The following is a 27,508-nucleotide window of genomic DNA, read 5'->3' as shown; positions in this document are numbered from 1 at the left end:
TATTTGTGGGGTCTTTCCCTCTCTCCTTCCCAGGGAGCGGACACTGCTACGAAATACCTGCGACAAAGCGATGACCGAAAGGGGTTTGTCCTGCCGGCTACAAGATTCGCTCCCCCCGCCCAGGGCTGCCGGCGCGGCGCTGCCCCCCGCCGAGCGCGTTCCCATGGTGACGGCGTCCTGGCAACCGCTCCCGCAGCCCGGCCTGCCGCGGCGGCCCCGCTCCGCGCAGCCGGGCGGGCGGAGGGCCGCCACGCCACGCCACGGATGGACGGACGGACTGACGCCCCGGCTGCGTAGAGGCAGTCACGACGCTTCGCGAACAGCTGCTCGAGCGGTGGCAGCGCGTTAAAGAGCGGGGCTCAGCCGGCCGCTGGGATGCCGGGGAAAGATGGGCAGCCCTGTCCTGCCCTGATCCAGCACTGGTGAGTGAGCGCAGCGCCCTGCGCCCGCCGGAGAGCCTGTCCCAACTCTGTCCCTCTGTGTTGCATGGCCATAGAGTGGTGTCTGCTCTGTGATGTCCTGTCAGCTGTCTATACCCCGTGTTTCCACACCCATCACCGTGTTTACCGATGACCCTTCCACCAAGGAGTGCTGCGGTCCCTTCGGGGTCCTGGGCCTGCCTGCGTGGCAGAGCCGTGGGCAAGGCAGCACATGGGCTGAGTCAGTGGATCCACACGGCATGGCACAGGCACGAATTCCAGCTCGGATCCCAAATGCTGCATAGCTGCGTTAGCACAATCAAGCACCTGAGCTAATCAGCCGTTTCTCATGAGGACCCTTAGCCTGGGCTCAGCGCCATGCTGGCATGGTTACCTCTCTCCCAGCGGGGAGTCTCCTCCCTGCACTCCACCACATACGTGTTCACAAAATGTCACAGTAGTGCAAAGGGGTTTTGCAGGGGTTTGTTTCATGTGACTCACTGATACAGTCAGGTTTTGACCTATCTTTTTGCCGAGTTGCGACACGGGGACTTTTTCCGCTTACTCCATAACATTGCCCCAAAGTGCTTCAAAGTAACACTAGGATCTTGCGGCTCCTGGGGTGGTGCTGTCATATGCTCCCTGTATAGCAACCAAAGCAGTTTCTATTTTAAGAAGCAAAGAGTGATTAAAGTGTTTGCCTAGGCAGGTATTTCAGTCTGCTTGGATTCCCATGTGACTTGTGGCAAGTCATATAGATCCCCTCTCCCTCCATGCTTCGCTGCCCTACCAGCAACATAAGGAAAATAATACTTTCAGGGACAATAATGCTTCCCTACCTGCAGGCGTATTGAGAGAATGAACGTGAAAAACACTCTGAGGTGCACGGACATTACAGCAAGTATTAGACATAGGTTATAATGGAGGATGGAGAACTGAACAGTACAGATATGATTATCCTTCAAAACAGGAGAAATGGAGAACCTGCAGAAAACAAACGTGCAAGGCAGTCTGCTGAAGTGGGGAAGGGATGCCACAGTACAAATAGCAAGGAGTGAACTTTGCATTGCTGAAAGTGTCAGCATGTCCTGTGTATGATTTTTTTTCCCAAGCTTTTACATGTTTGATGTCAGTGACTTAAAGAAATGATAAAGTACCACCCCATGTTTGCATGGCAAAGCTGTCTTATGTGTCAAGTGAACTGTTATTTTTGGCAATCAGGCATACCATTTACAACTGGGAAAAATCTTTATCTTGTCCATGTGACAAATATATTTGGTATATTCAGTAAAATAAATCAATCAGCCAAAATTTACTGGGTAAACATATCATGATTTAAATTGCTATAGCAGTATCAAGCAGGAGACATCATAATTAAAAAAAAAAAAAAAGCTCCTGAAGCCAGTGTTTCAACCAGTATCTAAGTTGATCCCAGTTTACTACCATTGAAATTGGAGCTATGTGAAATTATACTCCTCTGAATCTAGGCATCACAACACCTTATTTTTTCTTTTATATTTATTAGTCTAAATCAGTATTACACACACTCATAGAGAGGGAATTTGTCATTAGTTCTGACACTTATCTGTTGTTATTTACTGCTAACATCTCCAAACTATAGAAAAGTTTTGTACAACTGCTGAACAAGATCTTAACACATCCTTTCTGGATGTTGGATCAGATCAAGAAATATGATAATTGATGATATCTCACTGTGTACTGAGTGATGTGCTTAAGTTAGCAATAACAAATGAATGAGAAGTCCATCTGTGTAACTTTTGTTTCATGCGCACAATTTCTCCAGACATTTGCATTTAGCTGCATGCCTAATGGCAGCCTGGCAGAAAAAGTAAAAACTTCCAGCAATCCTATGCTTACTCTGCTGCAAACATTTTTTTTCAATCAATAATAAATGGATACTGAAGGCCATAAGATTAAAAAGCTTGAGTTGGAATTTTTTGTTTGGCTGGGGTTTATAAGTTGTATTTCACTAAGATACTTCCAGATGTACAGACTTTAATATTTGTTCTTCATTTTTCTAGGTAGTATCCAGTGTTTTGCTGCTGTGATACGCATAGCTCTTCTTAAATCAGTGGGATATTCCTGTGTTCATAGTTAAATTGTGTTTAAATGCTTCTCTGCATCAAGATCATTAAAATGCGGTATGGCCCAGAGGACTAAGAGTAAATGAGCTCAGCTCTGCTGAGAACTGGGTGCCCGGTTACTGTATAACCTCACAGTACAGCTAGGAGGGACACCCCGCAGAGTGGTGGCATTGGTTAAAAAAACAACTGGGAAACTACGAGTGTGAGGAACAGATTGCAGGACTGGGCATTCAGTGTCTGCGCAGGATTTTGAATGCAAAGTCATCATAATGATACCCAGCTCTTATACCCTGCTTTTTACTTACAGGCATGTAAGAACTTAAACAAGGAGGTAGGTATCATTATCTGTCTTCCATATAAGCAAATTGAGTCATTAGACATGGAAATCACTTGTCCAAAGTCATCAGGATCAGAGATTTAGCAAGGAATTAAAATCCGACCCTCTGAATTCCAGTCTAGTGTCATTGCTGCTCAGCAACCCAGCTTCTCTTAAAACTATTTTTTTCTAATTTGTAGTTTCTGAAGCACTGTGCTATAAATAGAACACACATACTGTGACAATGTTTGCTCTCTGCTTTTAGGCAGTGCTTTCATACGTTTCTAAAGCACAAACATGCTTTGCATTCTGAGATCTCAGAGAACAGTCCTATCACTGTTTTACAATCAATATTTGACTATTTTGTTTCAATAACCCTATCTTTCTCTTTCTGTTTCTACAGTATATTGCACCAGATTTCATCAACAATTGCAAAATGCTTTTCATATATCAGCCTTTAGTTTTCAGCGAGGATTTTAGGTTCCCAAGGAATTCAGGCTCAGGCCATCCTCATTCTCTTTATAGTTAAAAATGTTTATTTGTTTTAGAAAAGGTGGAATAGTTGAATTTGATTGAGGCTACCATCTTTTTTATTAATTTAGTTTGTCTCAGCAGACAAAGCTACTGAGCCAGGTACTGGTCTCAATTACAGTAAGATATCTAAAATGCCTTTCTGAAGTTATTTAAGAGATCTACCCTGCTGCAACGTCTGTCACAGTCTGGCTGGCTACGTCTGAAAATTAAAACCAGAATCTATATTCTTACCACAGAAGGATTTACTTGCAACATAAAGCGTGGTCATTTAGATTTGAAGACAAATTAACAAAAGACTCAGTTTTGCTAAACTGTGCTGATGTCTAATACATTTTATTTAGGTTCCTGACTGCCAATGCTTTTACCTGAAAAACACCTTACCCCTAATAATCTGCTGTCATGAAAGATTTTTATTTCATTCTCTAGCCAATACTTTCTTAAGCTTTATGATAATCCTGTAGATCTTACTTTTTTATGCATTGATCGATGATGCCTCAGACCAGTAGACAGATTGGGAACAAAAAGTTTGCCTCTAAACCAGTTCTGTGGGTCAACAGCAGATTTTGGTTTCAAGGCTGTCAACCTTGCCTTTTTCAAGAGTATTGTTTTCACTATAAAAAGCTTTTTAGCAGTTTTTAGTTTTCTTTCTTTTGTTCTTTTGTATTGATTTTTATTTGCATTTATTCCATAAGCAATATATGAACTCCAAGATCAGAGCTGTCAGTGTAATCTTAAACTTTACTTAAAGGTTCACTTAAAGCAGAAGCATTAAATCATTTCGGTGCCAGATATAAACCATTAAATAATTCAATGTGTACTTTTTCAACAGACATAAATTATTGACCAGAAAATGGCCCAGCGAAGCCCAATCTTCCCAACTCTTGCCCCTTCTGAAAGGTACAGTTTGGAATGTAAAAAAAATAAAATCTTCATATTGCAGAGTATTATGTGTCTCTCAATTCCCTATATATATAGTTATGCTGTGACCTGGAACTTTGGCATTAGTATGCAAAGCAAAGTGAAATACTGTAGATTCATTCAAATCATGGCCCAAATCACAATCCTTTACTCAGCTTTTACTTAACCCTTTCCCAAAGAAATTAAATAGCTTAAACTGTAACAGAGTAGAAGTACAAGAATACTATGCTTTAGCCAGTCTTCTAATAGCATGGAAGAAGTGTGAAAACTCAGAGCCAGAAGCGACCTTTGTTGGAGTCCTCCTACATCTCTATCAGTATCATCATGGTAAAAGTAAACTGTTAATTTGGCTGATTAACAGGAAAAAACACAGAGAATACACAGTAAATAACAGAGTTCCAAGAAAAAAATCTCCTCTTTCAAAGTGAGGTTGAAGTTGTATCTTCCACTTAAGCTTCTGAAAATTTCCTTTATTCATTACAGAATATAGTGGCAGGAAAAGATTGCATCCATTAGCAGTCTAATTTTTCTTACTTTGACCACCCATGAGCTCCATTGCTTTCCATGGACGCTATGCAGTGCAGAGCTCTCTTAAAAAATCTAGACAATTATTGAAGATAGCCAAATATAAGCTATTTTTTGGGGGAAAAAATGACTTCTAAGAATATGAGAAGCTTGTCATAATTTTGGTCTCTCCTCAATTTCTACATCTACATATGCTCCTGTCCAGCTCATGAGGGAACAAGCTTCTATATGGTATTACAGGATAGCTATAGAGACTGAAAAAAGGAATGAACACAAGCTACTCCTTTTTAACCTCAGTCGGTTTCCATTTAATTTGCAATATCTGCCTTCAACAGTTACTGCTTTGATTGAGCCCAAAAGCTGTAGAGACGAACAGCATTACTCTTGAAACTCAATTAAAGGGTTTTGAATTTGGATTCTTAATCAGATTATAGTTCTGAATTGTAACTACTTTTATAATACTAATGTCCTTTTCTTAAGATCCTATGCCTTTGTAAGCTCCCTTAAAGAGCAGGAAAAAGACCCTGACCTGCCTTTGCACAAGACACATGCAGTAGCAAACACAGCACCCACTTACTTGTATCAGTGGGCTCTCTCTCTGTGAGTATTTTGGTGCTTCTCTCCAGTATGGCTACTAAGATAGTATCACACTGTGTCCAGTGGAAAGACATTGCAGAATTTTGTGTGAGAACTTAACAATATCTGGATATTCTTCTTCACTAGACGGGTTCGAAACATACCACTGCATAGCCAGGCATTGACAGCGGTCCCGTTGGCATCTGCAAGCCTAGTGGATCAGCTGGAAGACAGAATCCTAAGCCATGAGAAAACAACAGCGGCTCTTGTGGAACACGCTTTTCGCATTAAGGAGGACATTGTTTCCACTCTGCACAGAATGCAGAACAAAGGGGGGGGCGACCGGTTGGCTAGGCAACTCTTGGAAGAACATATCCGAAACATAACGGCAATAGTGAGGCAGCTTAATCGGGACATTGAGGTATGTTAAGAATTTTTCACAGGACTAATGCCATCTCAGCTACTTATTCCTTCTAATTTAATAAGAAAGTTTACCACAGGATAAGTAAAGGTTAGACAAGGTCTGGAGATCCTGTAAGCTTATAAATTGTTTTTATAACTTGAAAAACTGTTTGCAAATTACATAATTCTTTCAGTGGCTAAGAAAATAACACAGGATATGAGCATATAAACACAGAAACCTTTGTGGTACTAATAAGTGTGCTTTCAAAAGCTGCACTGGAAAACCTTGAAAAAATGAATTAATGTGACACTAATACCCAGCTCAACTTCAGTCCAAAGGCTGTGCTGTATAAACACTAGGAAATGCCTTAGCTCTATAATAAACTTTCTTTCACTTCTGACTTAATGACAATACCAAGTAGCCAAACCCAACTGCTCATTTTTATGACCTAATCATATGCAGATACATGACTTCATGTCTGACCTCTGCTGCAATGAGCAACAGGGGTGTGGTGGGGAAAGCAAAAGAATAAAAATTAATATTTGAATCTCCATTCCATTGTTAAATTATACTTTATACATATTATGGTATTTATGTGCAGATATGATACTAAGAATAAGAAACAATAAATGACCTAAAAGGTATCTGGGTTTAGTGTGATATAAGACAAAGCTTTTAATAAAGTAATAATAAAATGGTATCTGATGTTACTGAAAAATAATGAGTGACATTTTAAGTGCACATTAAATGTGACATACTGAGTTTATATTTGCATATGAATGCTTTGTAGATGCTGCAGGAACAGATACGTGTCAGAGACAATCTCAGCTATGGAACAAATTCTACCCTGAAGAGTCTGGAAATGCGGCAGCTTTCTGGTTTAGGAGATCTTCGGGGAAGAGTTGCAAGGTAAAACTCAACACGGAAGTATATTTTGGCAACTAGCTAATGTTGGTTTAATCTTGAAGTATGACCGTTAATGATAATGGACTGAATTCAACTTTGGCAAAATTCCCAGGACAGTTTTGCTTGGTGTTTTCAAGGAAGTGAATAATAATCCTTTGCATTCCAGTATTACATATTAAACTTAGGAATATCACTCTTAATTCCTGAAATTCCTTAAACTAGTTTTTAAGAAATTACCTCAGATTCCTTAGGAATTTGGATTTGGTTCAGCTTTAAAAAGTACTACGGTTAGACTTCAAAACAAACTAATTAGCACAATTATAAAGGCAGGACAGAACAATCTGCACTTGTAAAGATCAGAACAGTTGCACATTTTTGCATATAATTTAGAAGTAAAAATCTGTGCATTCAGTTATTGGTTAGCCATACTAAACACTACATAGGCTGACATGTAAGGAACAGAAAACAATAAAATTATAGAGGTTTTACAGGCTACTTGAAACTCCAGGTTACAACTGTGCAACTACACAGACTTCAGGTTGTGCCATCAATGACGCATGTACAAACCTCAGTACAACGATGTTTGCTTAAGTGTCTGTGAGGTTGAACACAAAAGACAGGGAGTATGTACAGCTATAGAAAAAAGACCTAACCCGGCCTAAAGTAGCTTGGCTAGTAACTTCAGTGGAATTATACTTATCCTGAATTTGACCTATTGTCTATATTGTACAGATAATTTTTCTTTTTTGTACTTCAACTGATTTAGTGCTAACCTTCAGCAGCCTACAAAAATAAGCAGGGAAAGATTTTCCTTGAACTAAAGTTTTCTCACAAATTATTTGATTGTTTGAAGTTTCCACTGTAACCTTCATAGCCCATTTTGAAAAGAATACTTTAGAGAGGTTTTACACGCTTTTAAGTTATGCAATATCCTTTGGTAAACAGGAATGAACTAGACAAGGTTTTTCTGTTAAGTCAGAAAACTGATTGGAAAAAACCAAACGTGTACACACACACACACACATATATATCTATCTCACTGAGAAATCCCCGACAAATTTACATGCTCAGATCTTCCGGCTTCTTTATACAAAAAGTCGACTTTGAGATCACAGTACATCCTGAGAGAGGTCCATATTTGGAGTAACACAGTTACTGACACTTTGTGAAGCAAAATACAGTGCCTTTGCTTTCAATAACAGAACTCAGGCAAGTAAACACGTGCCAGCATGAGCTTCACAATGGGGCCCTTTGCCTATCCAGAGTACTTGGTATGGGGGTCGGTGGTGGATCAGCACAGTTTGTGCCAGGATTTCTTCCTTTATTTACTTAGGACAACTACCTTGTACCGTGCCTGGGTTGCAATTTATCTGATAATTGTGTGAGATTATACCAAACTGCCTTATGTGAGACTGTGCAATGAATGTTGGATATTTGTATTCATTACCATAAGAGAATCAGTTTACTGTCTTTTAACTGTTACTTTCTATTAAGCATTATGCTCTCTACATAAAAATTTTCCCCGAATGAGGAAGAAAATAAGCTTCCCTTTGTCAGAAATCAAGTTAAAGCAGCGTTCCATGGGCAAAAGCTATTTGCCTTCATTTACAGACATATTCTACTTTGAAAATTAGTGTTCCTGTGAATAACGATTACAGTAACATCTGGAGATCATGGTCAAGATGGCAGTTTGTTGTGCTGTTGGCACTATACAGGTACTTACCAGAAACTTTCCGATTACTCTAGGCAATGTTCCTTATATAAAATAAGGTGAACTCACCTAATGTAAGTTTACTTTTACATCTACTCCTGCTAGCTATCAGATGAGTTCAAAGAGTGAAACCTTAGAAACACGATCAAGTTACTGTGGGTTACCAACTTAGTGTGCATCAGCTCTCAGCCACAGTGACGGTACTATGTACGGCTCAGGCTGCAGCGACAGTGGGCTAATTTAACTCCAAGTACATCACGTTTGCTCTAGGCTGGAAGCGTGCAGATGGACAATCAGTGTGAATCAGTTTATGTATGCCGTGTGACAGTAAATCTACCTAAGTCTGAGCCTTTTGGTCCTGTAATAATTTTAGTGTCAATGTCAGGATTCTGGCCAAATTTCAGTTCCAGTAATTACATGCACACTAAACATCCTATTCAATTTCAGTATTGGAGGGAGTGGTGTTTATTTCCTAACACCAACTGTTCTGTAACATGCCAATATATCATCGAACAACTGCCTCATTATTTCTTGACGGTTGCTGCTTTTAATGATGAGAACAGGGATCCCTACATGCACACGCAGTTCTGAAGCACAGCTCAAAACCCACAGCTCTGGAGGAGTGAGATTTGGACAGACCTCACAGTTGACCTCACCTGCATCACAGAATCAACTAATATCCCTAGCAGAAGACTACTGAATACACATTACAGCTCACACTTCTGGGCCATTTCTCATTAAGTGTAACTTATCGATGAATTTGTAAAGCATCATTGTAGCGCTTACTATGAATGATGCTGTACATTTTCCTAAGAATCAGCATTATTATTAACTTCAAGAAAAATATTACCTCTATTAAATTCAGTCAGTCAAACATTCAGCAGAAAATTAGATAGATGCCGATAGATCCATTACTCCAGCCTCCTGTCTCTGATGTCGGCAATTTTATATAACACAGATTTACCAATTCTATTCCTAGTGCTATTAAATCATAAAACTCATGAGTAATGCCTTATCATTTACAGAATAACTTGTGGACTATGATCATTTGTCTGGAAAGTTTAAATACAGCAGCCTGGTCAGAACCATAGCAGTAGCTCTCTAGAAGCTTCCTGATAGCTGCAACACCCAGAGAAATGACAACTATGCATGTTCTAATGGGGCCTACTTTGCATATATAGATGATTTTTTATGTACATTATGGATCTGATTCATTTCAGACACCCTAGACTCATTACATGTAGGCAGATTTTCCTACACTGCACAGAAAATGAGTCTGAAGCATCTGGGATGCACTGCATTTAGGAACTTCATAAGTACAATGACTGCTGCACGCTGGCTACTTGCTGTGTAGGAGATGCACATGATGAGGACTGATCTGGGCTCCCTGATCCAGGCCATTCAAAATCTACCAGCTCTACTGTTCTTGTCCAGTAGATCCTCTGGACACATCGACTTGCTTTGCACTACTTGTTCTTCAGCTACTTGGTTTTCACAGAAACACTGGTATTTTAATTTAATCATCTCCTGTTATAATAAAACAGAAACATTAAAAATCTGTAGGTACCGTTATAGCATATCTATATAGCATCCTGTTGCAGAGTATTGGTGGTGGTCTCAGCTTTATCTAGTCCCTGGTGATACTGAATAGAACAACCGTTGTGTTTTGATTTCTTAGAAATCAAAGACAACAAAAATACTCTTCAGTGTGCCAGAAAAATAACTACTGCTTTTGCTTACTATGACTTGGAAGGCAGTTGTTTGATAATTTCACTACTTATATTAAACATGATTGGTTTCTAGAATTATACTGTATTCTGAAATTGAGAATAATACGTAGCGCTATGAAATCTCTCCATTTATTCTTCATTTACTAATTTCACATAAGTACGCACAGCTTGGCAATCAGAACTTCCAAAAAATGTCCTCCAAAACCAAACAGTAGTAAAATGAACACATTCTAGCGCATCTTTGACCCAAGTTTCAACAGTGCATGTGTGCAACTACACATGAAAACTGCACTGGCTTGTTTGTACGGCCAGCTTCAGCATTTCAGCCGTGAAGACAGAGAATTACTTGTTGTACGTTTCTTTGTATAAAATGGTTTTATATACAGCTCTTATATTTTTAAACTAGTATTCTCCCTAGAAATCTTAATCTATTTCTCATTTCTTTCCTCGTGCCTTTAGGATGACCAAACCTCAAAAGTTGTTTTCAACTTCTGTCTTTATACCCATAGTCCACTGGCTTAATTTATACAGACAGTCTGATTAAATTACCCAGAAACTTAAATCCAGTGTTCAGAAACATTTAGTTCTACTTTTAATAATTCTATTGTCATTTTAACATTAATCTCTAAAGAAGTCTCAAAGCAGAACTTTCAAAGGTATGGGAAATTCAATGGGGATTATAACGTGCCTCTTTTCCCCCCCACTTCTCTTTTTTTTTTTTTTATTTCAAACAGGGAAAAATCCCAAACTATGATGTGCCCTTTTGTTTAGATTGCTGATTTTCTTCTGATCCATCATGCAGTAGAAACTGGAATCAAAAGTGTTAGAAAGCCCATGGTTTTCCATACGTTCACCTTAGTATTGCCTCCTCCCTCCATCTGAAAGCTAGTAGAATGATGGACTGAAGTTATGTAATTGTAAGATTTTTTTAACTCAAAACCTATACTCACGTAACTAGTATCAGAATCTCATTCTTTGTCCACAGCACGCTAATGTTTTCTTCCAGGTCAGAACTAATCAAGTGTTTGTGAGTGTGTACAATATATATAGCAAAGAGACTTCTCTTTGACCACTTCAATACACGGAATATTGTTTTTTGAAAAAAACATAGCAGGATAAACTTTCCATAACTTCAGACAATGGAATTTAAAGATTATTCCAACATTGTTTAAAAGGGTACCAATTACAGTATCCCTGTAGAAAAATGAAATAATCTGATTAATAAATACCAGGCTGACACTAAATTAACATTGTCAGAATTTTAATATTTCAGTTACCATGCAACTATATGACCCCTTTGATCACATAACTGAATTCCACAAAGAGAGACGCACTGTGATTAAACACCAAACACTAATTTGTCTTAAAAACAATTACAGATGCCTGCTGTTTACATTTGCTACAGTAGTTTCAAAGCTGTTGCTTTTTATATTCTGTCATGCCTCAGAGAAACAAAACTAACCATTTTTTGAGCCCATAGGCTTTTGCTGACTAGATGCAAGACGATTTCATTCCTCCGATTCTCTCTGATCATAACAACATGGAGAGATTTGGCTTCTCTCATCTGCCTAAAGAAACTGCCTGATCATAAGACGTACAAGTATGGTTCACTGTTGTGTAAAACTTAGCTGGTCTTCCCACAGATATTACTAATTAGTCTCACAATGCTGAGCTGCTAAACTATAAATTAATTTCCACAATTTTATAATTTCTATGTGCTATTTTGCATTACTGATTATTTTCATATTGAAATTGTACTGTAATACTAAGCAGATGCTCCATTTGTCATTGTAGCTGTTAATTTCCCATCCTGTTTAATGATAATGGTAGTTACTGTAACCGAGGTGATGAAAATGCACGTTGAAATGAAAGCCTTCAAATTGAAATGTGACTAAAAAGAGGTTAAAATACGTCATTGGTTTAGGTAATGACTTAATGTGCCTTAGCTTGTTCCATTTGACTGCCTTTTTCTCCCTCAAATTGTAACTGCTGTCTGTTCTCCATCAGTTTCATAGATCAAATTTGGTAACATTGCCAATTACATATTTCCCTTAGCAAAAAAAAAAATATACATGACTCATACTTCAGAGGTCTTACTCCTGAAATTACAGTACTTATATATATATAACAGCTCAGTTAATGTCCTTATTGTATTACTGTAGATGACATCCACCTGACCAAAGTATTTTTGAAATGCGGTAGAAAATGCTCATATTCTATAGCACATTTACCCTGAAAATGTTGCAGCATCAAGAAGTGTTCCAATGTGAAGAGAGGAAACAATAATTATGTTCCAGGACAGCATTTCATAGTCTTTTGTGAGACTAAATTGCCATTGCTTTCAATTACAGTTTTACCTAAATAAAGACTAATAACTGTAAAATTTACCCCACATTGTTGACTACACATATTAATTGCATACTACTATTTCACAAATAAAAATAAGAATGTAAAACTCAGAGGAACACAGCTACAGTAATGAAAAAATGGTCCTCAATTATTTAGGCTTCCAATCACAAAGGTGAAATCATACACACCTTAACAGATGTCTTTAGGAGCATGACAAAAATACAAGGTATTGAAATTCTACATCTTTGCATTTCTAATGTGATTTCCCTGACTGATAACAACAGAGTCTACCCACATTATGTCAGTGCCAAAATGACAGGAATGTACGTGTCAGACTATTTGACTTCTAGTCCCATTTGGGAGCAGTTTGCTGAATGCTACAAGATATTTCACCGTTCTTACAGTCTCATAAGATATTGTTTTGCTAGACAGCCAGCAATTTCACAGAAATGCCCAGTCTAAAATGGATAATTTTAAAAGCCTGGACCATATATTCTATTCAGCTGTTGCTTTGGTATTTATGTATTCAAACAGGTGTGATGCTGGGTTAGCCAGACTGTCTGCAGAGCATAAAATTACGTATGAAAGACTTCAGAGCCTAACTAAAGACCAACACACCTCCAAGCTGATCTTAGAATCTAAAATCAAAGAGGCAGAAATACAGGTATGGTATTTAGAGCAAAGCCATCCATGTATGGGTAAGAGTTACAGTCTAATTCACACAGAATCCATTATGGTTAACTATTGTCCTGGGAGGTCACAGATTTACAAATGGAGAGGTGTATCTGCTCACAGTCCTTATTAGACTGGATATTGGTACCTAGCTGCATTACTATACTGGGCTAACTGAAAAAAGGTCCTCAACTGGCTGCCTTTAGCATGCTGTATAGAAGGGGCTAGTATTTAAGGGCACATGAAAGGGCTCCAGGAATGAACAAAAGTCAGTGATTACTGGTCTGAATGGCTGCTTGAGGTTGGAATGTAAACATGACATGGATGCTCTACAACACTATCACAACAATGCAAGCATCAGTCTCTCTCCCTGTATGCTTTGGCCTTCCTAGGATGATTTTATATGTATTTGAACACAATTTTTGAAGGTCTGCAAAACAAAACAAAACTAGTGTGAGAATGGAAGTGAGCACTAAATACAAGCAGAGACTCATGACATTAAGGAAAAGGATTCTTCACTTCTTCATCTCAAGGCCTTCCCATTTTCTTGGGCAACAAAAGTGTTTTACATCTTCATTTTGTGGTAGGTAAATGGTTAAAATCCACTTTACCTTTCTCAGAAGACTCTGTATAGTATATTAGCATGCCAGCCTGCTAGGAGCATATTGTAATGAATCTTGTAAAACAGAACAGTATGGTTTTTAAAACTAGGATGATTGTTTTGGTGAGAAATATTTTCTGTTAGTAATGACCTATTCCCAGTTAAATCCAGCACTTTTATCGCTGCAGTCGCCATTACACATGAAGCGATGAAGAATACCATTCATTGGTGGAGTGCTTTGCCATGCGTTTACTCTGCTTATGTGAAGACATAAGGATCATGCAAATTCAGGTGTCTCAAGGTGGGGGGCGCGGGGGGAGCAGTCACACGCTTTCAAGGGAAGACTGCTCAAATTTTTTATGGCTGAAAAACTGCAGTTTTCACAATGTTGATACTTTCATCTTGTGAGATAGTATATTTTTAATGAAAGTAAATTGTGCAAATTCAATAATTCTTGAAATATCAGCAAAAATAGCCCTTCTTTAAGATCTCCTCTACTGTTATGAAAACATCCCAAATGAGACTGTGATGAAATGCTGTTGAAAAATAGTAAATTCTGAATTTTGTTTCAGATTTCTCATCTTCTGAGCAGAGTAGAGCAATCAATAATGCAACAAGAAGCAAAGCTGAAGATTGCCTACAAAGAGAGCAACCAACAGCTCCACCTTCTGGATATGAAGTGAGTATCCGGGAAACCTCGCTGCTGCCATGCGCCTTGGAAGACAGGGCCTCAATTTTCCAAGTTTAACTGTTGTAATCCTCAGGTCTACAAAAGCATGAGCCTGTTTAAATATGTATGTGTGCTCAACAAATATTATAAAAGCACAGTCGAGTGGGACCCACTTTCAACAAGAATTCTGCCCCTAACATGATTAGGCAATTTTGAAAAGCCCATTGAATCCCCAGTTAAGTATTCAAGCAGAACTTGTTTAAAGAACACAACTAAGGATTTTTGTAAGACTGGCCCGGTACCTTTTTGCAAGAACCGTACAAAGCAACGAATACTGGAGGTGGCTGTCAAGAGCAGGGCAAAAGGTTCAACTCAAGCAACCAGGAAGCGAGGCACAGCATTCACAAAGTGTTACTTCTTTAAATTGGCTTCAGATATGAGTATATAACTCAAATACCTAAATTATTAATGATAAGCTACTGTGCTACTGCCAAACCTTATATAAAGATATATTCAATTCAGATATTAACTCCTTTCCAGGCATTTCAGTCAGTGGCAGTCCTGGCTTAAGCCATCCACATCCTCACTCCTTACTGCTCACTGCCATCCTCATGCAATCCCATCCGTTACATCAGTGAAACTATTTGCAAACCAGATGAAAGAACAGATCCAGATTTCAAATATTCACTGGAAAAAAAGACTAAATAAATAGTTTCACTGGCACAACTGGTTGGTGTAAACTTGAGCTGGGTATAGGCAATCTAAGTGGGCTATACGAATCAGCATTGCTGCTAAAATAAATGGTTACCAAATCTTTGTTCAGAATTAGGACCTATGGACACTAAGATTATAATCTGAATGGATGACCATATTCTGTTTTCAATGCTGCAAAGAATTTGCATCTACTATGCCCCAAAATGTTGTGATGTGTTTTGTATAAGTAACTGCTATTTTGTTGTGCTTTCATCTTTATTTTCTAAAATTATGTTACCTTATCCAGTTTAGTAGCCTTAAAGTTCCAAGATTCACCTTGATATGGTGTCAAGAATGTATTAAATCATCATTAATTTTTTTTTATGAACACGTTCATAAAAAGTCACTGCTGAATGACCAAAATTTCTGCTCTTTTCTATCTGCTAATTTCTACTATGCTCTTAGATTAAAAAACGCTATTGAGGAACTCAGCAGCCAGATTTTGTCTGCACGCAGCTGGTTGGAACAGGAACATGAAAGGATTGAAAAAGAGCTTGTGCAAAAAATTGACCAACTCTCATTGACTTTTAAGGAAAACACTGTAAGTTTCATTAAAATATCCTAATAATACTTCTCAGGAAATATTCAAAAGCATTATTAATAACTAAGATGATGTAACTGAGATATTATTTGAGCGAGATTTTCAGACCTCCTCAATATTTGTATAACTCTTTTCACTGATGTCAAGTATAACATCCCCACAGCCTGGGAGACTTCAAATAAATCTGATCACCTCTAAATAGATCAGTATTTTAGCCTTCAGTCATCAAGTCAGTTTAAACCATTTTATAAAAGATTAGAATTCCTTACATCTTTGAATTCCACATGAAAGATGATTAATCAACATCTGTTGCATATTTGGTAAAGAACGCTAACTTCTTACGCAGAATAAATCATTAAAACTCTTTTTCCCGGCTCCAGGAAATGAGTGAAAGAGCTATAGAGATGAAATTCAACCAAATGGCAGAGAAAATTGACAAAATAGAAGAAATACAGAAGATAGCAATGGAAGCACATGAAGCAAAACAGACTGAAGAAAAGATAAATATTCGCATTGGCAAGCTTCAAAATGAGATAAACGAAGATATAAAAGAAATGAAAGCTGAAGTTAATGCTGGTAGGACAATAAAGTTCTTTATTCTGAATTGTGGTAACATCTATTGACCTATAATAATATGCAAAATACCTTTGCTTGTATTGAAGTAGTTTAAATTCGGGCCAGATGTAATGGCTGCACCTGTGGCATTAAAAAAGGATTTTCACTAAGTACGAAATTCACAGCAACAAGAGGTAACATCTTATCAGCTTCGAAGTGCTCTCCCCAGAGCATACATAGGTACAGTTTGGCTGAGATAGACTGGGGACATTTTTGCCATCAGCACTCAATTACAGTCCTATTTTTCTTCAGAACTTTTGCTGTCTTCCTACTGTAAAGCAGAGTGTTATGGTAGGAAGCTCATTCTGATAGTAGTTATGTGATGCTCTTGCTTTTGATTATGAGCTAATTTAATTCTCACCTGCAATTAGGATTTGCAGCTATCTATGAGAGCATTGGGTCTCTACGGCAAGTTCTAGAAGCGAAAATGAAGCTGGACAGAGATGAACTACAGAAGCAAATCCACCAAATGAAGCAGGAGGTTCCGACGTGGGGAGAGGCTGGACCATGACTGCAAGATTTTGTCTGAGAGGTTAATGTTTACCTGGCTAAACAGGCAGACTACCATGTTGTTCCAGTCTGTAACCCAAATTCAATGCATGTACCAAATGACATGCTGCTGTTGCACACGTCCGTATGTTCTGTATGTTTACTCAAAGCGGTAAATACCAGTTCTTTATAGAACAACTGACTAGAGTAAGCTTTTAGGGCTGAGGTGCTGAATTGCCACCGCACTGCTCCAGTTGCTCTCAGGAGATTAGGCACTGTGTAAAACTGGAGTAATATATTGGTAAAGCTGGCACCTAATTTGCTAAAGGCATTCCAGTGCTCCCCAGTTTCGCTGGCTTTATCAGGCAGGTATATTTAGATACATATAAAAGCACCTGCACACACACACCCCACTTTAAAAAAAAAAGATTATATCATTTGTCTAATATCAGTTTGGCAAGGTTGTCCACCTTGATACAAAATACTTAACTGAACTCAATGGACATTTTTACAACAACTATTGACTTCCTGGGGAGACAGAATTGGCACTAAACAAACCAATTTTCAAAACCTAGATACCATCACAAAATTGTTTAGTTTTGCAAATATCCACTGTGTGTATGTGTAAACTAAGTAGTGTTATATAATGTAGTTGTAGACTAAGATGATTCATGAACAACGTAAGAAACTTAACTCACGTGGTCTTAAGTATTGTGACCTTTTTAAATTAATAACCAAGTGGAGTTGAGACAAGATAACAGATGTATATAGAGTATTTTATAACTGAGCATGTGTTCCTGTGACTTGTTTCATTATATTGGTAAAAACTTTGACAGGTTTGAAGATAAAAGGGAAGGTGATAATCCAACATAGTCTGGAGAATGTAGTGTGAAATAAAATGAAGTTTATGATATGCTTAGAAATTTTTATTGAAATAAACCAACTGATTCTTCAAATTTAAGTAGACTTCAGTAATTTAATAGTAAGTAGACTTTAATAATTTAGTAGATTCAAGTTGCTAATTGCATTCACAGTATTTCCAAATAGTAATGGTGCTTATTTCCATTCTCAGAACGAATTACATAATGAAAATCAGCACCCACACTACATATTAATCTAGAGAGGAAAAAATATATATATGTTGATTTTATAGCTTCATTCATAGCTTGATATTGCTCCTCATGTTTGTAAGTCATGCAGGATTAAGCACTCATGAAGAATTAAAAGACTTCATCCAGTATCCTATTAATTTATACTATTAACAGTAACACAAAAATACTATTAATTTACACAAGCATTACTGTTAACATTAATAAGTTAATAGGATGTCTCTGCACTATCTTTAATGGACCTTTCTTTTGGCCAGTATTGCAAAACAATATTCATGTTTAAAAAAAAAAAAAAATCAGCTGGCAATTTCTCATCATTTCCATGATAGAAGGTTTGGCCAACAGAGCCACCATAGTAAAAAAAAAAATAATAAAAAAAAATTGCTGCAAACCTTAAGCTCTTTAACTTCAGTAGGACAGTGTAGTGTGTAAAAATCAATCTTTACAGGATTAGCGCTTAAGTTTATATTCACTTTCTATACAGTTGAAATTGATTTAATGTATTAAAGATACATGAAGTTTTTGCAACTCTCGCTTCCAATGCTCTCTGATAACAAAACTGCCTCTGTTATTCCTGTTTTGTATCATCCATGTGCTGTGAAATATATCTACAATGGCAGCTAAGGGGAAAGCCCAGTTCACTAAAGGGAGGCAACAAAATGCTTGCAGATATTTCTTAATAATTGTCTTAAAAATTCATTCTTTCTTTGTGTTTGTATTCTTATCTATTCTTAAATATTTAGCCATGTGCAGTGGAAAAGCTATCACTGGTGTTCTATTAAAAAAAAAAAACAAAGAAAAAAGCAAAAAGAGACAGAACAAACACCCAACAATTTTTTTCTTCTGTAATTGGAAATCTGTACCTGAGAGAATCTGGTATGATATGAAGATCATACAAGAAATCAGAGAAACAATTTATATAGGACTTTAATAAAATGTTTCTCTTGTAAAAAAATCTTGTGTGATTCATCCAGATATAAACCAACACATAACACCCTACCCAATTTTACTTTTGCTGTTTTGAAAATATTTTTTCCTAAATCTCAGCTAAAACAAATAACTAAAAGCCCAAATAAACTGATATTGAAATGCGAGCTACTGCCAAGCAGTGCCTTCAAACTCTATAAAGTGCTATGTGGAGGGAGGCGCAGGTTATGGGGACTCACATGCGGGGAGGAGACAGACAGAAACAGTGAGCTAGGCCTAGACCCACACACGGACACACAGAAGTGTAGCCTGCCCATCGTCCATCCTTTTCACAGAGTGCTCTGATTAGTCAGTTGTGAAAGCAAGTCACATATTCCAGACCAAGAGGGTTCTGCAGAAAAATTGAGGAAAAGCCAGAATGGAAAAAAGTAATATGAAGAAAGATTGAAAAATCTGGAGAACTAACAGAGCAAAAAAGTCAGTAGAGTGGAGAGATGGAACAGTAGCTGCATGGGCAAAGGCGAGGAAGAATGCTACCTGCTGATGAAGCACAGAACAGGTTTGAAGATTTTAGAAAGAGCTGTAAGTTACAAACAATAATATACAAAACACAGAACCCACAAGGATAGGCACATCAATTGATTTATCACGATTCATGTTCCCTACTTGCCTGCTGCTTGAAAAATTGGAAAAATCATAGAACTATACAATGGTTTGGGTTGGGAGGGACCTCAAAGATCATCTAGTTCCAACCCCCCTGCTATGGGCAGGGACACCCTCCACTAGACCATGTTGCCCAAAGCCCCATCCAACCTGGCCTTAAACACTTCCAGGGATGGGGCATCCACAGCTTCTCTGGGCATCCTGTTCCAGTGCCTCACCACCTTCACAGGGAAAAATTTTTTCCTAAGATCTAATGTAAATCTATCCTCCTTCAGCTTAAAGCTGTTACTTCTTGTTCTGTCACTCCGTGCCCTTGTAAACAGTCCCCCTCCAGCTTTCTTGTAGGCTCCTTTAGGTGCTGGAAGGCTGCTATAACATCTCCCTGAAGCTTTCTCTTCTCCAGGCTGAACAATCCCAACCCTCTCAGCCTGTCTTCATAGGAGAGGCACTCCAGTCCTCAGATCATCTTCACAGCCTCCTCTGGACTTGCTCCAACAGCTCCATGTCTGTCTTGTACTGGGGACCTCAGAGCTGGACACAGTACTCCAGGTGGGGTCTCACAAGAGCAGACTAGAGGGGCGAAATCACCTCCCTCGACCTGCTGGTCATGCTGGTTTTGATGCAGCCCAGGACACAGTTGGCTTTCTGGGCTGCAAGCGCACATTGCCGGCTCATGTTGAGCTTCTCGCCCACCAACACCCCCAAGTCCTTCTCCTCAGGGCTGCTCTCAATCCATTCTCCACTCAGCCTCTGTGCTTGGGATTGCCCCGACCCACATGCAGGACCTTGCACCTGGCCTTGTTGAACTTCATGCAGTTCACACGGGCCCACCTCTCCAGCCTGTCAAGGTCCCTCTGGATGGCATCCCTTCCCTCCAGCATGCCAACTGCACCACACAGCTTGGTGTCATCAGCAAACTTGCTGAGGGTGCACTCAGAATTAAAAAAAACCCTCAAAACCCCAAATCATTTTGTTTTGTTTTCCCTTCAGTTAACTTAAAAAAGTTTCTGCACAAAATAGGTCTTGTCTGCGTAGTCTGATAAGTAAGAGCTGAGTTCTTCAAGTGAGAATTAGAGTCCCTGTATCTTTTAATCATCTGAAAGTTATATGGCAAAATCATCTCCTCAGAAACAAGATGCCCGCAGGGGAAGAATACCTATGAAGCCAGAAGGACAGTATTACAGACACTATGGTCTGTGAAAGCTTGATTTTGCAAAGCTGAAACATTCTGAAAACTGACCTGCAGAGATCCTGTAAAACCAAATAGAAGGAAATACCTGTGCTTGAAAGTGGAGCTGCCCCTTTCTTTTTCCTTTCCAAGCTGGTCTCCAGTTGCACTCCTGTGTGCCAGTCCTTCAGAGATACAGAGGGCTTTTGATGGTGGAAGTAACGTGCTTTCTTTGTTCAGCATAAGTACTATGAGTCACTGTCTGTACAGCACTGAACACAGGTCTGCCAGAGCCCCAAATGGAAAAAGGTAGGGAGAAGAGGCAGTGTTTTTCTGGACAACACTCAAGCAAACAGAATGAGACTTAAGTGTAGCTGGGAAAATATAATACCGTAAATGCAAAAAATGCTATTTAAAACACTGACATAACCATAAACTCACTGAAGGAAGAACTGGGAGGAACCTTGAGAAGCCATCTTCTCCATCTCTCTGCTTCAAGATAGGGCCAACTCTACCTAAAATATTTGTCAGACACTTGTCTAACCTGCTTACAAAAATCTTTCAAGAATAAACCATTGACTATTCAGTGTATTCCAATGCTTAGAGAATACCACCTACCCTAAATGGAGTCTTAATAGGACAAGACATAATGGGCTTAAATTTCATGCACAGAGGACACAACACCTGATTTATTATATTCTTCCCTGCATGTCCATTAATTTTTTTGTAAGCAATCTGTGTTTTACAGAAGATTCAGATGAAGTTTCACAAGGATCTCTGCCCAATACTTCTTAAACTTTTTTCTCCTTCCTACATCCCTAAAAAGACCACCACAAAAAACCATCACTACCACAAAATAAAGCCAGCCAAAAGCAGACCACCTCCTCTCATGAAGTTTTAAAATCCTTCTTTTGTCAGCTCTTTAACATGCATGAGGCTTAAACCACTTGCAGTGTGCAGACCATAGTACTCAGTCAACTACATTGCCTGAATGACATCGCAAATGTCAAAGGACAAATTCAGAGATATTTTAACTGGGGCACGTGCCTTTTACATTAGCATGTGGTAACACAGTAGAGCTATAGTACTATGCAGTGAAGCACTTAACTGGAAACAGAATTTTGTCAGTAGTCACAGAGCAATTGTCTTATTTAGACTCATTAAGCAAACCAAAGTAATGATGCAAGTAAGAAGTTAAAAGGATGATACTAACTTTAACATTTAGTTCTTTATGTAGTACAGTTTTATATTGTGGCTATGTTGTCATTACATACCAATATAGTTCAGCGGACAGTTTCCACATTAGAGGAAATAATGATATGAACAGCAGTATATTCCTGTAACATCAATTTAAACTGCAATGTAATCTTTTCTTCTTTTCTCAGTTTCTACGTTTCCTGCTCTACCCTCTCAAGTATTTAACCCATCAGGGTCAGAGAGTGTTCTCTGTATCTTAGAATTTAAGTGGTCATTAGACGTGTATTCCAACAATGGAAACATCTAATGAGACACAGGACAAATGGATGAAGCCCTCCTATGTGTAGAGGAGGGATTCCTCCTGTCATATTCCCCATGGTGTAAGAAATTCAGAGGTGAATTTGAAAGAAAATAACGGAAATTCGGTGCAAGACCCCTATCGAATTGGCCACAGGGTGTCACTGTTACTCCTAGCAAGTAAAGGAAGATGCTCAATTTATCTGTGTGATCCATAAATGCTCCAACACCACTGAGATGGGTCTGGAAGTATTTAACAATATCATGCATTTTGACAAAAGAAAAAAAGAACATTCTGAAGACATCACTCTGGAAATTCTCAATGTAGGTAGATGTCCAGTTAAGCAAAATTCTCTGAGGGTGATTGTGATGGTCCTTTAGACAATGTGCAAGGAATGCTGAGCGGGGACCAAAGCTCTCTGCTACCTTTTCTGCCAGTGGAACTTTGGTGAGCACAAACCATAAAAAACCCAAACCCAGAAAAAAATCAGGTGCAGTTCTTCTAAAACATAAGATTCTAAATCAAGCAAAGCTCAAAGAGCAACACATATTTCGCATGGATCATCCCAGAAGCTGCTGCAGACATGCAGAAGAGGTTCCTATCCCAGCAGTGCCTCCCCCTACAAGTCTGACTTTGGCTGAAAGACCAGAGGATAATCTGAACAGTTACTACTAGATAAAGCTCTGGGCCTAGCACAAAGAGATGCTCTCAATCCATGCAAGGATTATCTCAATAAATAATACAGTAGAATAGCCTCAAACATTACAAAATATGGGGGAGAGCCATAACTTTTGCTGACATAGATCAGTGAAAAAGTGTTTTGAGCTCAGGATGTAGTTTCAGAATAAAACTGAAGTAACAATTATTGTAATATAAAAAGCTTGAACTTTATGACAGGATGAGTAGGAATTGCTGGTGAGAGAAGAGATTTGCTTCTTGTAGAGTGACAGGAATGAAAATAACACACATCATGCACTGCTGCACATACTCCAAACAGTTACTCTCATTAAACCTGACTTCAGTTTCTGCTAAGGGTCATTTTCAAATGCCATTGCAGTAAACAGGCTTCCATCATATGCAACTGAAGTTGAAGCAGACTATAAATGAAGACAGCTTTTACTGACTTTGCTGTCTCATTCTTGTGCTACTATTTCCTGATGATATCAGGACTGTCAGGTAGGCATCCCCTTTGCTAGGTAGCCTTTGTGATCGTACTGTCTCCACTAAGAATGACTTAAAGGGTTCAATAATTGCATATAAGAACATATATACATCTGCATATATGATACTGGACTTCCAGGTTGTGCCATACTCTTCTTCACTAGCTTTGAAAATTGTAATTTCAGTATACTGCAAGTATCTTATAAACCATAAAATTCTAGGAAGGTATTACAATTCAAAGTAGAGTTTTTTAAATGCAAATAACTGAAAACAACAGAAGTTAAGGCATATTTTATGCTACTGCCATGCTTTGAAAAGATAAATGTTAACCTGTTTATACTATAAATAATAAATCTTATTTACTTTACAGAGATCTTACAGGGATTGATCACTTTGTATCTTGCACAAGTGTGAATATGTGAAGTGCTGTGACCCAATTCCACATATGCTTTCCTTTGTGAGATTCATCTCCCTAAAATTAATGTGGCAGCTCACAGCGTATAGTAAACTGCTTGCTTACCTCTTTGCATGTATAATGTTTTATGTTGCAAAACAGAAGGGATTGCTGGTCTCTGGTATGGTCTCCTGGTATCCTGCCACATTAATAGCAAAATCTCAACCCTTACTTAACATTTTGGGGTTCCAGTTATCATGGACTAATGAGACAAAAAAAGAATAGTGTAATATTATCACTGTTTATTTGTAGCAATGTATCTCCATTATCCAGAGTGAGGGGAGACTAGGAAAATCCAAATAATACTGACACCATGAGACAGAGCACAGTGGTGAGATACTGGATCTCCCAATTGATTTTGGGCTAGTTTGGGCCCATTATCTATAGCTTTGTGCCCTCTATTTATATTCATTAGGTTGTCCTTGCTGTAGAAACTCCCACACCACGTTAAATTCAAAAAATAAAAAAGTGAGGAGGGAATTGAGTATTATTCTGCCCATGAGGCCCTACTGCCACCTGTCACTATTCTTGTCAGGTAAAGGCAGGCAGTCAGGCTGCAAGTCTGTGAGACTGACAGGTCTGGAAAGAATTTTAGCAGGTAGGAAGCACTTAAGGAAATCATGCAAATTATTTCAGTAAGTCAAAAAAAGATCATGCCTTATGGACAGCAATTGTTAAGACAAACCCACTAACCAAGGCAAAGCAGAGATTCAGTTAAGCGTGAGTCTCCCTGTGGTCTTCTGGGGATAGGCTGGGACTGCCCAACCCCTGCGTGCACACCAATGGGCAGGAACTCCACATGGCAAACACCACATCAGGCAAAAGTGCCCTCCTCCACCAGCACTACTACAGCTTTGTTCCAAATAAAGCATAATAGAGTAGGAGAAACTCCATAAATAATAAGATAGTAGTCTGACACCCAAGCAGAGACCAAAAAACCTCATAGATTTCACGATGATCGTGAAGCCCTTCCCACTTGTCCTCGGCCCTGTTTTCAGGGGTCCTTGTTAAGCTGATAGGAGACCAACTGAGGATTAAAGGCAAGATTTAAACAATGGGGACAGGAATGGAGTCATCTATACTACAGCAAGGTAGTCACCTGTGTTCACATCTGGCATGGGCAATGGAATATTATGGTATTAAAAACAGAACAGCAAGATTTTCACCAAGAAGATATTTTAATCATCATTCAGAAGTTTAAGAAGGAGAAATAACTAAAATGCACAGCTATGCTCATTTGAGAGCCTTTCACTTCATGAGCGGTCAGAGAAACAAGGAAAGGCCTGTTGGAACAGTGGCAGAAGGTCTGGCTCTCAGGGCCTTCTCAGCCCAGGGCCATGCAGCATGATTAATTGCAAGTGATAAACAAGCTCAATTGTTATTTATACTCTTGCTCACAGAAGCATATAGTGGTTAATACTGAAATGTCTACACCTATTTATATGTGGCATCTAAAATGCAGCTTATATTTTGCATCTAAACAAATTTGCAGCTTCATGCATGATGAACTGGGTTTTCAAATAAGACATATTTTAAATGCCTGGCTCAAGCAGGATGCGTCAGACACCTTCCTATGACTGTGGTTTCAATTATATTATTAGCCAATACCCCACAGTGCCAGAATAGTTTGTACTCACGCTAAGGTTTCTTGTGACAATCTACTATCAGCCAAATCACCATCTTTGTGCAAGGTACAAAAAACCAACAACACACTCCCCCCCCAACGCAGAGAGGCATTAATAGAGAGAAAAACAGAGAGAGAAAAGGTAATGCAATGGTCTAATTCTTGCAGACTGTGACCAGTTTGAGCTCCTAGTTTGGTACCAATAGAAACCAAAACCAATGCAAGACAGTGTTCCAGACAAGTAATGGCCTTTCTTTCTGTGCTGACTTTTTTCCTTCACTCAAGGCAATTAAATTAATATATTAATGGAGTCTGGTTACCTATCATCTTTAATTCACCCACTACTAAACCCAATGGTTTCAAATTCTCAGAAGCTGAAGGACCCTTTGTAAACAGCCATTCTTCCTGCACATGAGTTATGTCTAAGCACACCAATACCATTCTGTTGTATAATAAAATAATTATCAGTTTTACAATATCCTTGTTAGATAGGCATTATAACAATACAAGTTAGAGGAAATGGCACACCAATAATTTAAGTCATCTCTCAAGGTTACACAGGAAAGCTATGACACAGCAACTAGGTAACAGTCGTTACTAGTTCCCACTTATCAGTGTTAACCTGCCTCAAACGTCAAACTTTCAATTATACCACAGCAGTAAATAAACGCTATTTATACAAACTTGCAGCTTGAGTGTTTTATAAATGAGTATGTGGGAAGCACTGTGAAATATCAACTGATAGTTAATACTTAAATTGCTACTTGTTTACACTTTAGGCAAGTTTCATTGCTACTATTTACAAAGAATTTCAAAGCTCAGATTTCAGTGATTCACTTCAAGAATTTTTATAAATAGCACTATGTTAAAAAAACCCAACCAAACAAAAAAACAAACAAAAAACCTTATGACAAGGAAATCTTCTGGCTCCCAGGGGAAAGAATTGTTTTTAAAGACAGTAACTGGGTTTTTTTACCTATTAGAAGAACAGGTTCTTTGGTCTGTCTTACAAAAAAAGCATTCAGGAATGAAAATGCTTCTGTCCCAGATCCCTAAACCTTACAGAAGTCCCTCAGAAATGTCAGGAAAAATGATTCTACACAGGATAATCTGCAGTTTGAAATAACACAAAAGATACTACTGTCTTAGCAATGGCATCATTTACTTTAATAAGTGATGGTTTATGTCATATACATAAACATGGCCTTGTAATCAAGACTCAATTCCACCAGTAATACAAGCATCAATTTAAATGATTATACTCATTTTTCCTAATGAATTTTGAATTCTTTTCTATAAGGTACTCTAGACAGATAGGACATGGATGTCTTTGGCACATGTGGAGAGAGAAACACATTTAAGCCCTGTGTGCATTCCCAGTATTTCTTCACCACTTTGCCTTGAGTGGCTCCCTACCCACATACTACTCTTCACAGAGCCCATTCCTAGTTTTCCATGTGTACCTACTAGGCACCTGAACGAAACTGTGAACCTCACAGGTTAGTACCTCAGCTTTGCATGAATCTGGGTTCCTTTTGTTAGCTCCTGGTCATTAAAGCAATGAACTTTCAGTTAGATTACATAGCTCAAGGTAACACTGGAAAGATGCAGTGAAGCATTTCAGACCTAAGAAAGCAGAGATTCAGAAGCAGAGCTCTGCTGAATATTTTACCATATTTCACTCCTAGTTTGTTTGAATCAAATGGAATTTTCCTAAAGGAAGACTCCCTAGAATCATGTGGCTCTAGCAAGATGTTCAAAGAGAAAAATTCAAAACTTACCTGGCTGTCATCTTCTTCCAACTTGCTTTGTGTCTCAGCCTCATCAGTTCAACAGTGATGTTCTTATTTTCTTCATGATCTATGCTGTCCCTATTGAAGAAATTGGATGCATTGAAAAATATTGTATTGATAGGTCCAGTCCTCATTGGATTATGAATTATAGAAGTACATTTCTTAAATAATTAACCTGAATATGTGCTAGCACCAACAATAAGATGCTCTATGAATCTCCAGACTTCATTAAAAAGGAAAGAGAAAAAAAACCAAACCAAAACCAGCAGTTCTACAATTAC

The 27,508-nt window shown here is 38.5% G+C and overlaps 2 protein-coding genes across 4 annotated transcripts in view; one reads left to right on the top strand and one right to left on the bottom strand.

Annotated features, from left to right (window-relative positions):
- MYO1E (myosin IE) overlaps positions 1 to 27,302 on the bottom strand; it is a 123,902-nt gene extending 96,600 nt beyond the window's left edge. The window contains exon 1 of the mRNA XM_054837067.1: positions 27,216 to 27,302. The gene's annotated coding sequence lies outside the window, so the exon portion shown is untranslated. The remainder of the gene's footprint in view (positions 1 to 27,215) is intronic.
- On the top strand, positions 152 to 17,789 carry FAM81A (family with sequence similarity 81 member A). 3 transcript variants are annotated; one of them, XM_054837109.1, is made up of 10 exons: positions 152 to 422; positions 2,832 to 2,855; positions 4,204 to 4,271; positions 5,541 to 5,814; positions 6,587 to 6,705; positions 13,027 to 13,156; positions 14,338 to 14,444; positions 15,594 to 15,729; positions 16,110 to 16,305; positions 16,716 to 17,789. In XM_054837109.1, the coding sequence occupies exons 3-10, from the start codon at positions 4,225 to 4,227 to the stop codon at positions 16,853 to 16,855; spliced, it is 1,149 nt and encodes a 382-aa protein (XP_054693084.1). In that variant the 5' UTR covers positions 152 to 422; positions 2,832 to 2,855; positions 4,204 to 4,224; the 3' UTR covers positions 16,856 to 17,789. The 3 variants fall into 3 exon arrangements, with proteins under 3 accessions (XP_054693084.1, XP_054693082.1, XP_054693085.1); XM_054837107.1 differs by lacking the exon at positions 2,832 to 2,855 and having other exon boundaries at positions 153 to 422; XM_054837110.1 differs by lacking the exons at positions 2,832 to 2,855; positions 4,204 to 4,271 and having other exon boundaries at positions 153 to 422.
- Positions 27,303 to 27,508: the final 206 nt, after the last annotated feature.

This window comes from Grus americana, chromosome 10 (assembly GCF_028858705.1).
Source record: "Grus americana isolate bGruAme1 chromosome 10, bGruAme1.mat, whole genome shotgun sequence".
Taxonomy (NCBI): Eukaryota; Metazoa; Chordata; class Aves; order Gruiformes; family Gruidae; genus Grus; species Grus americana.
This window is presented reverse-complemented; position numbering and strand designations above follow the sequence as displayed.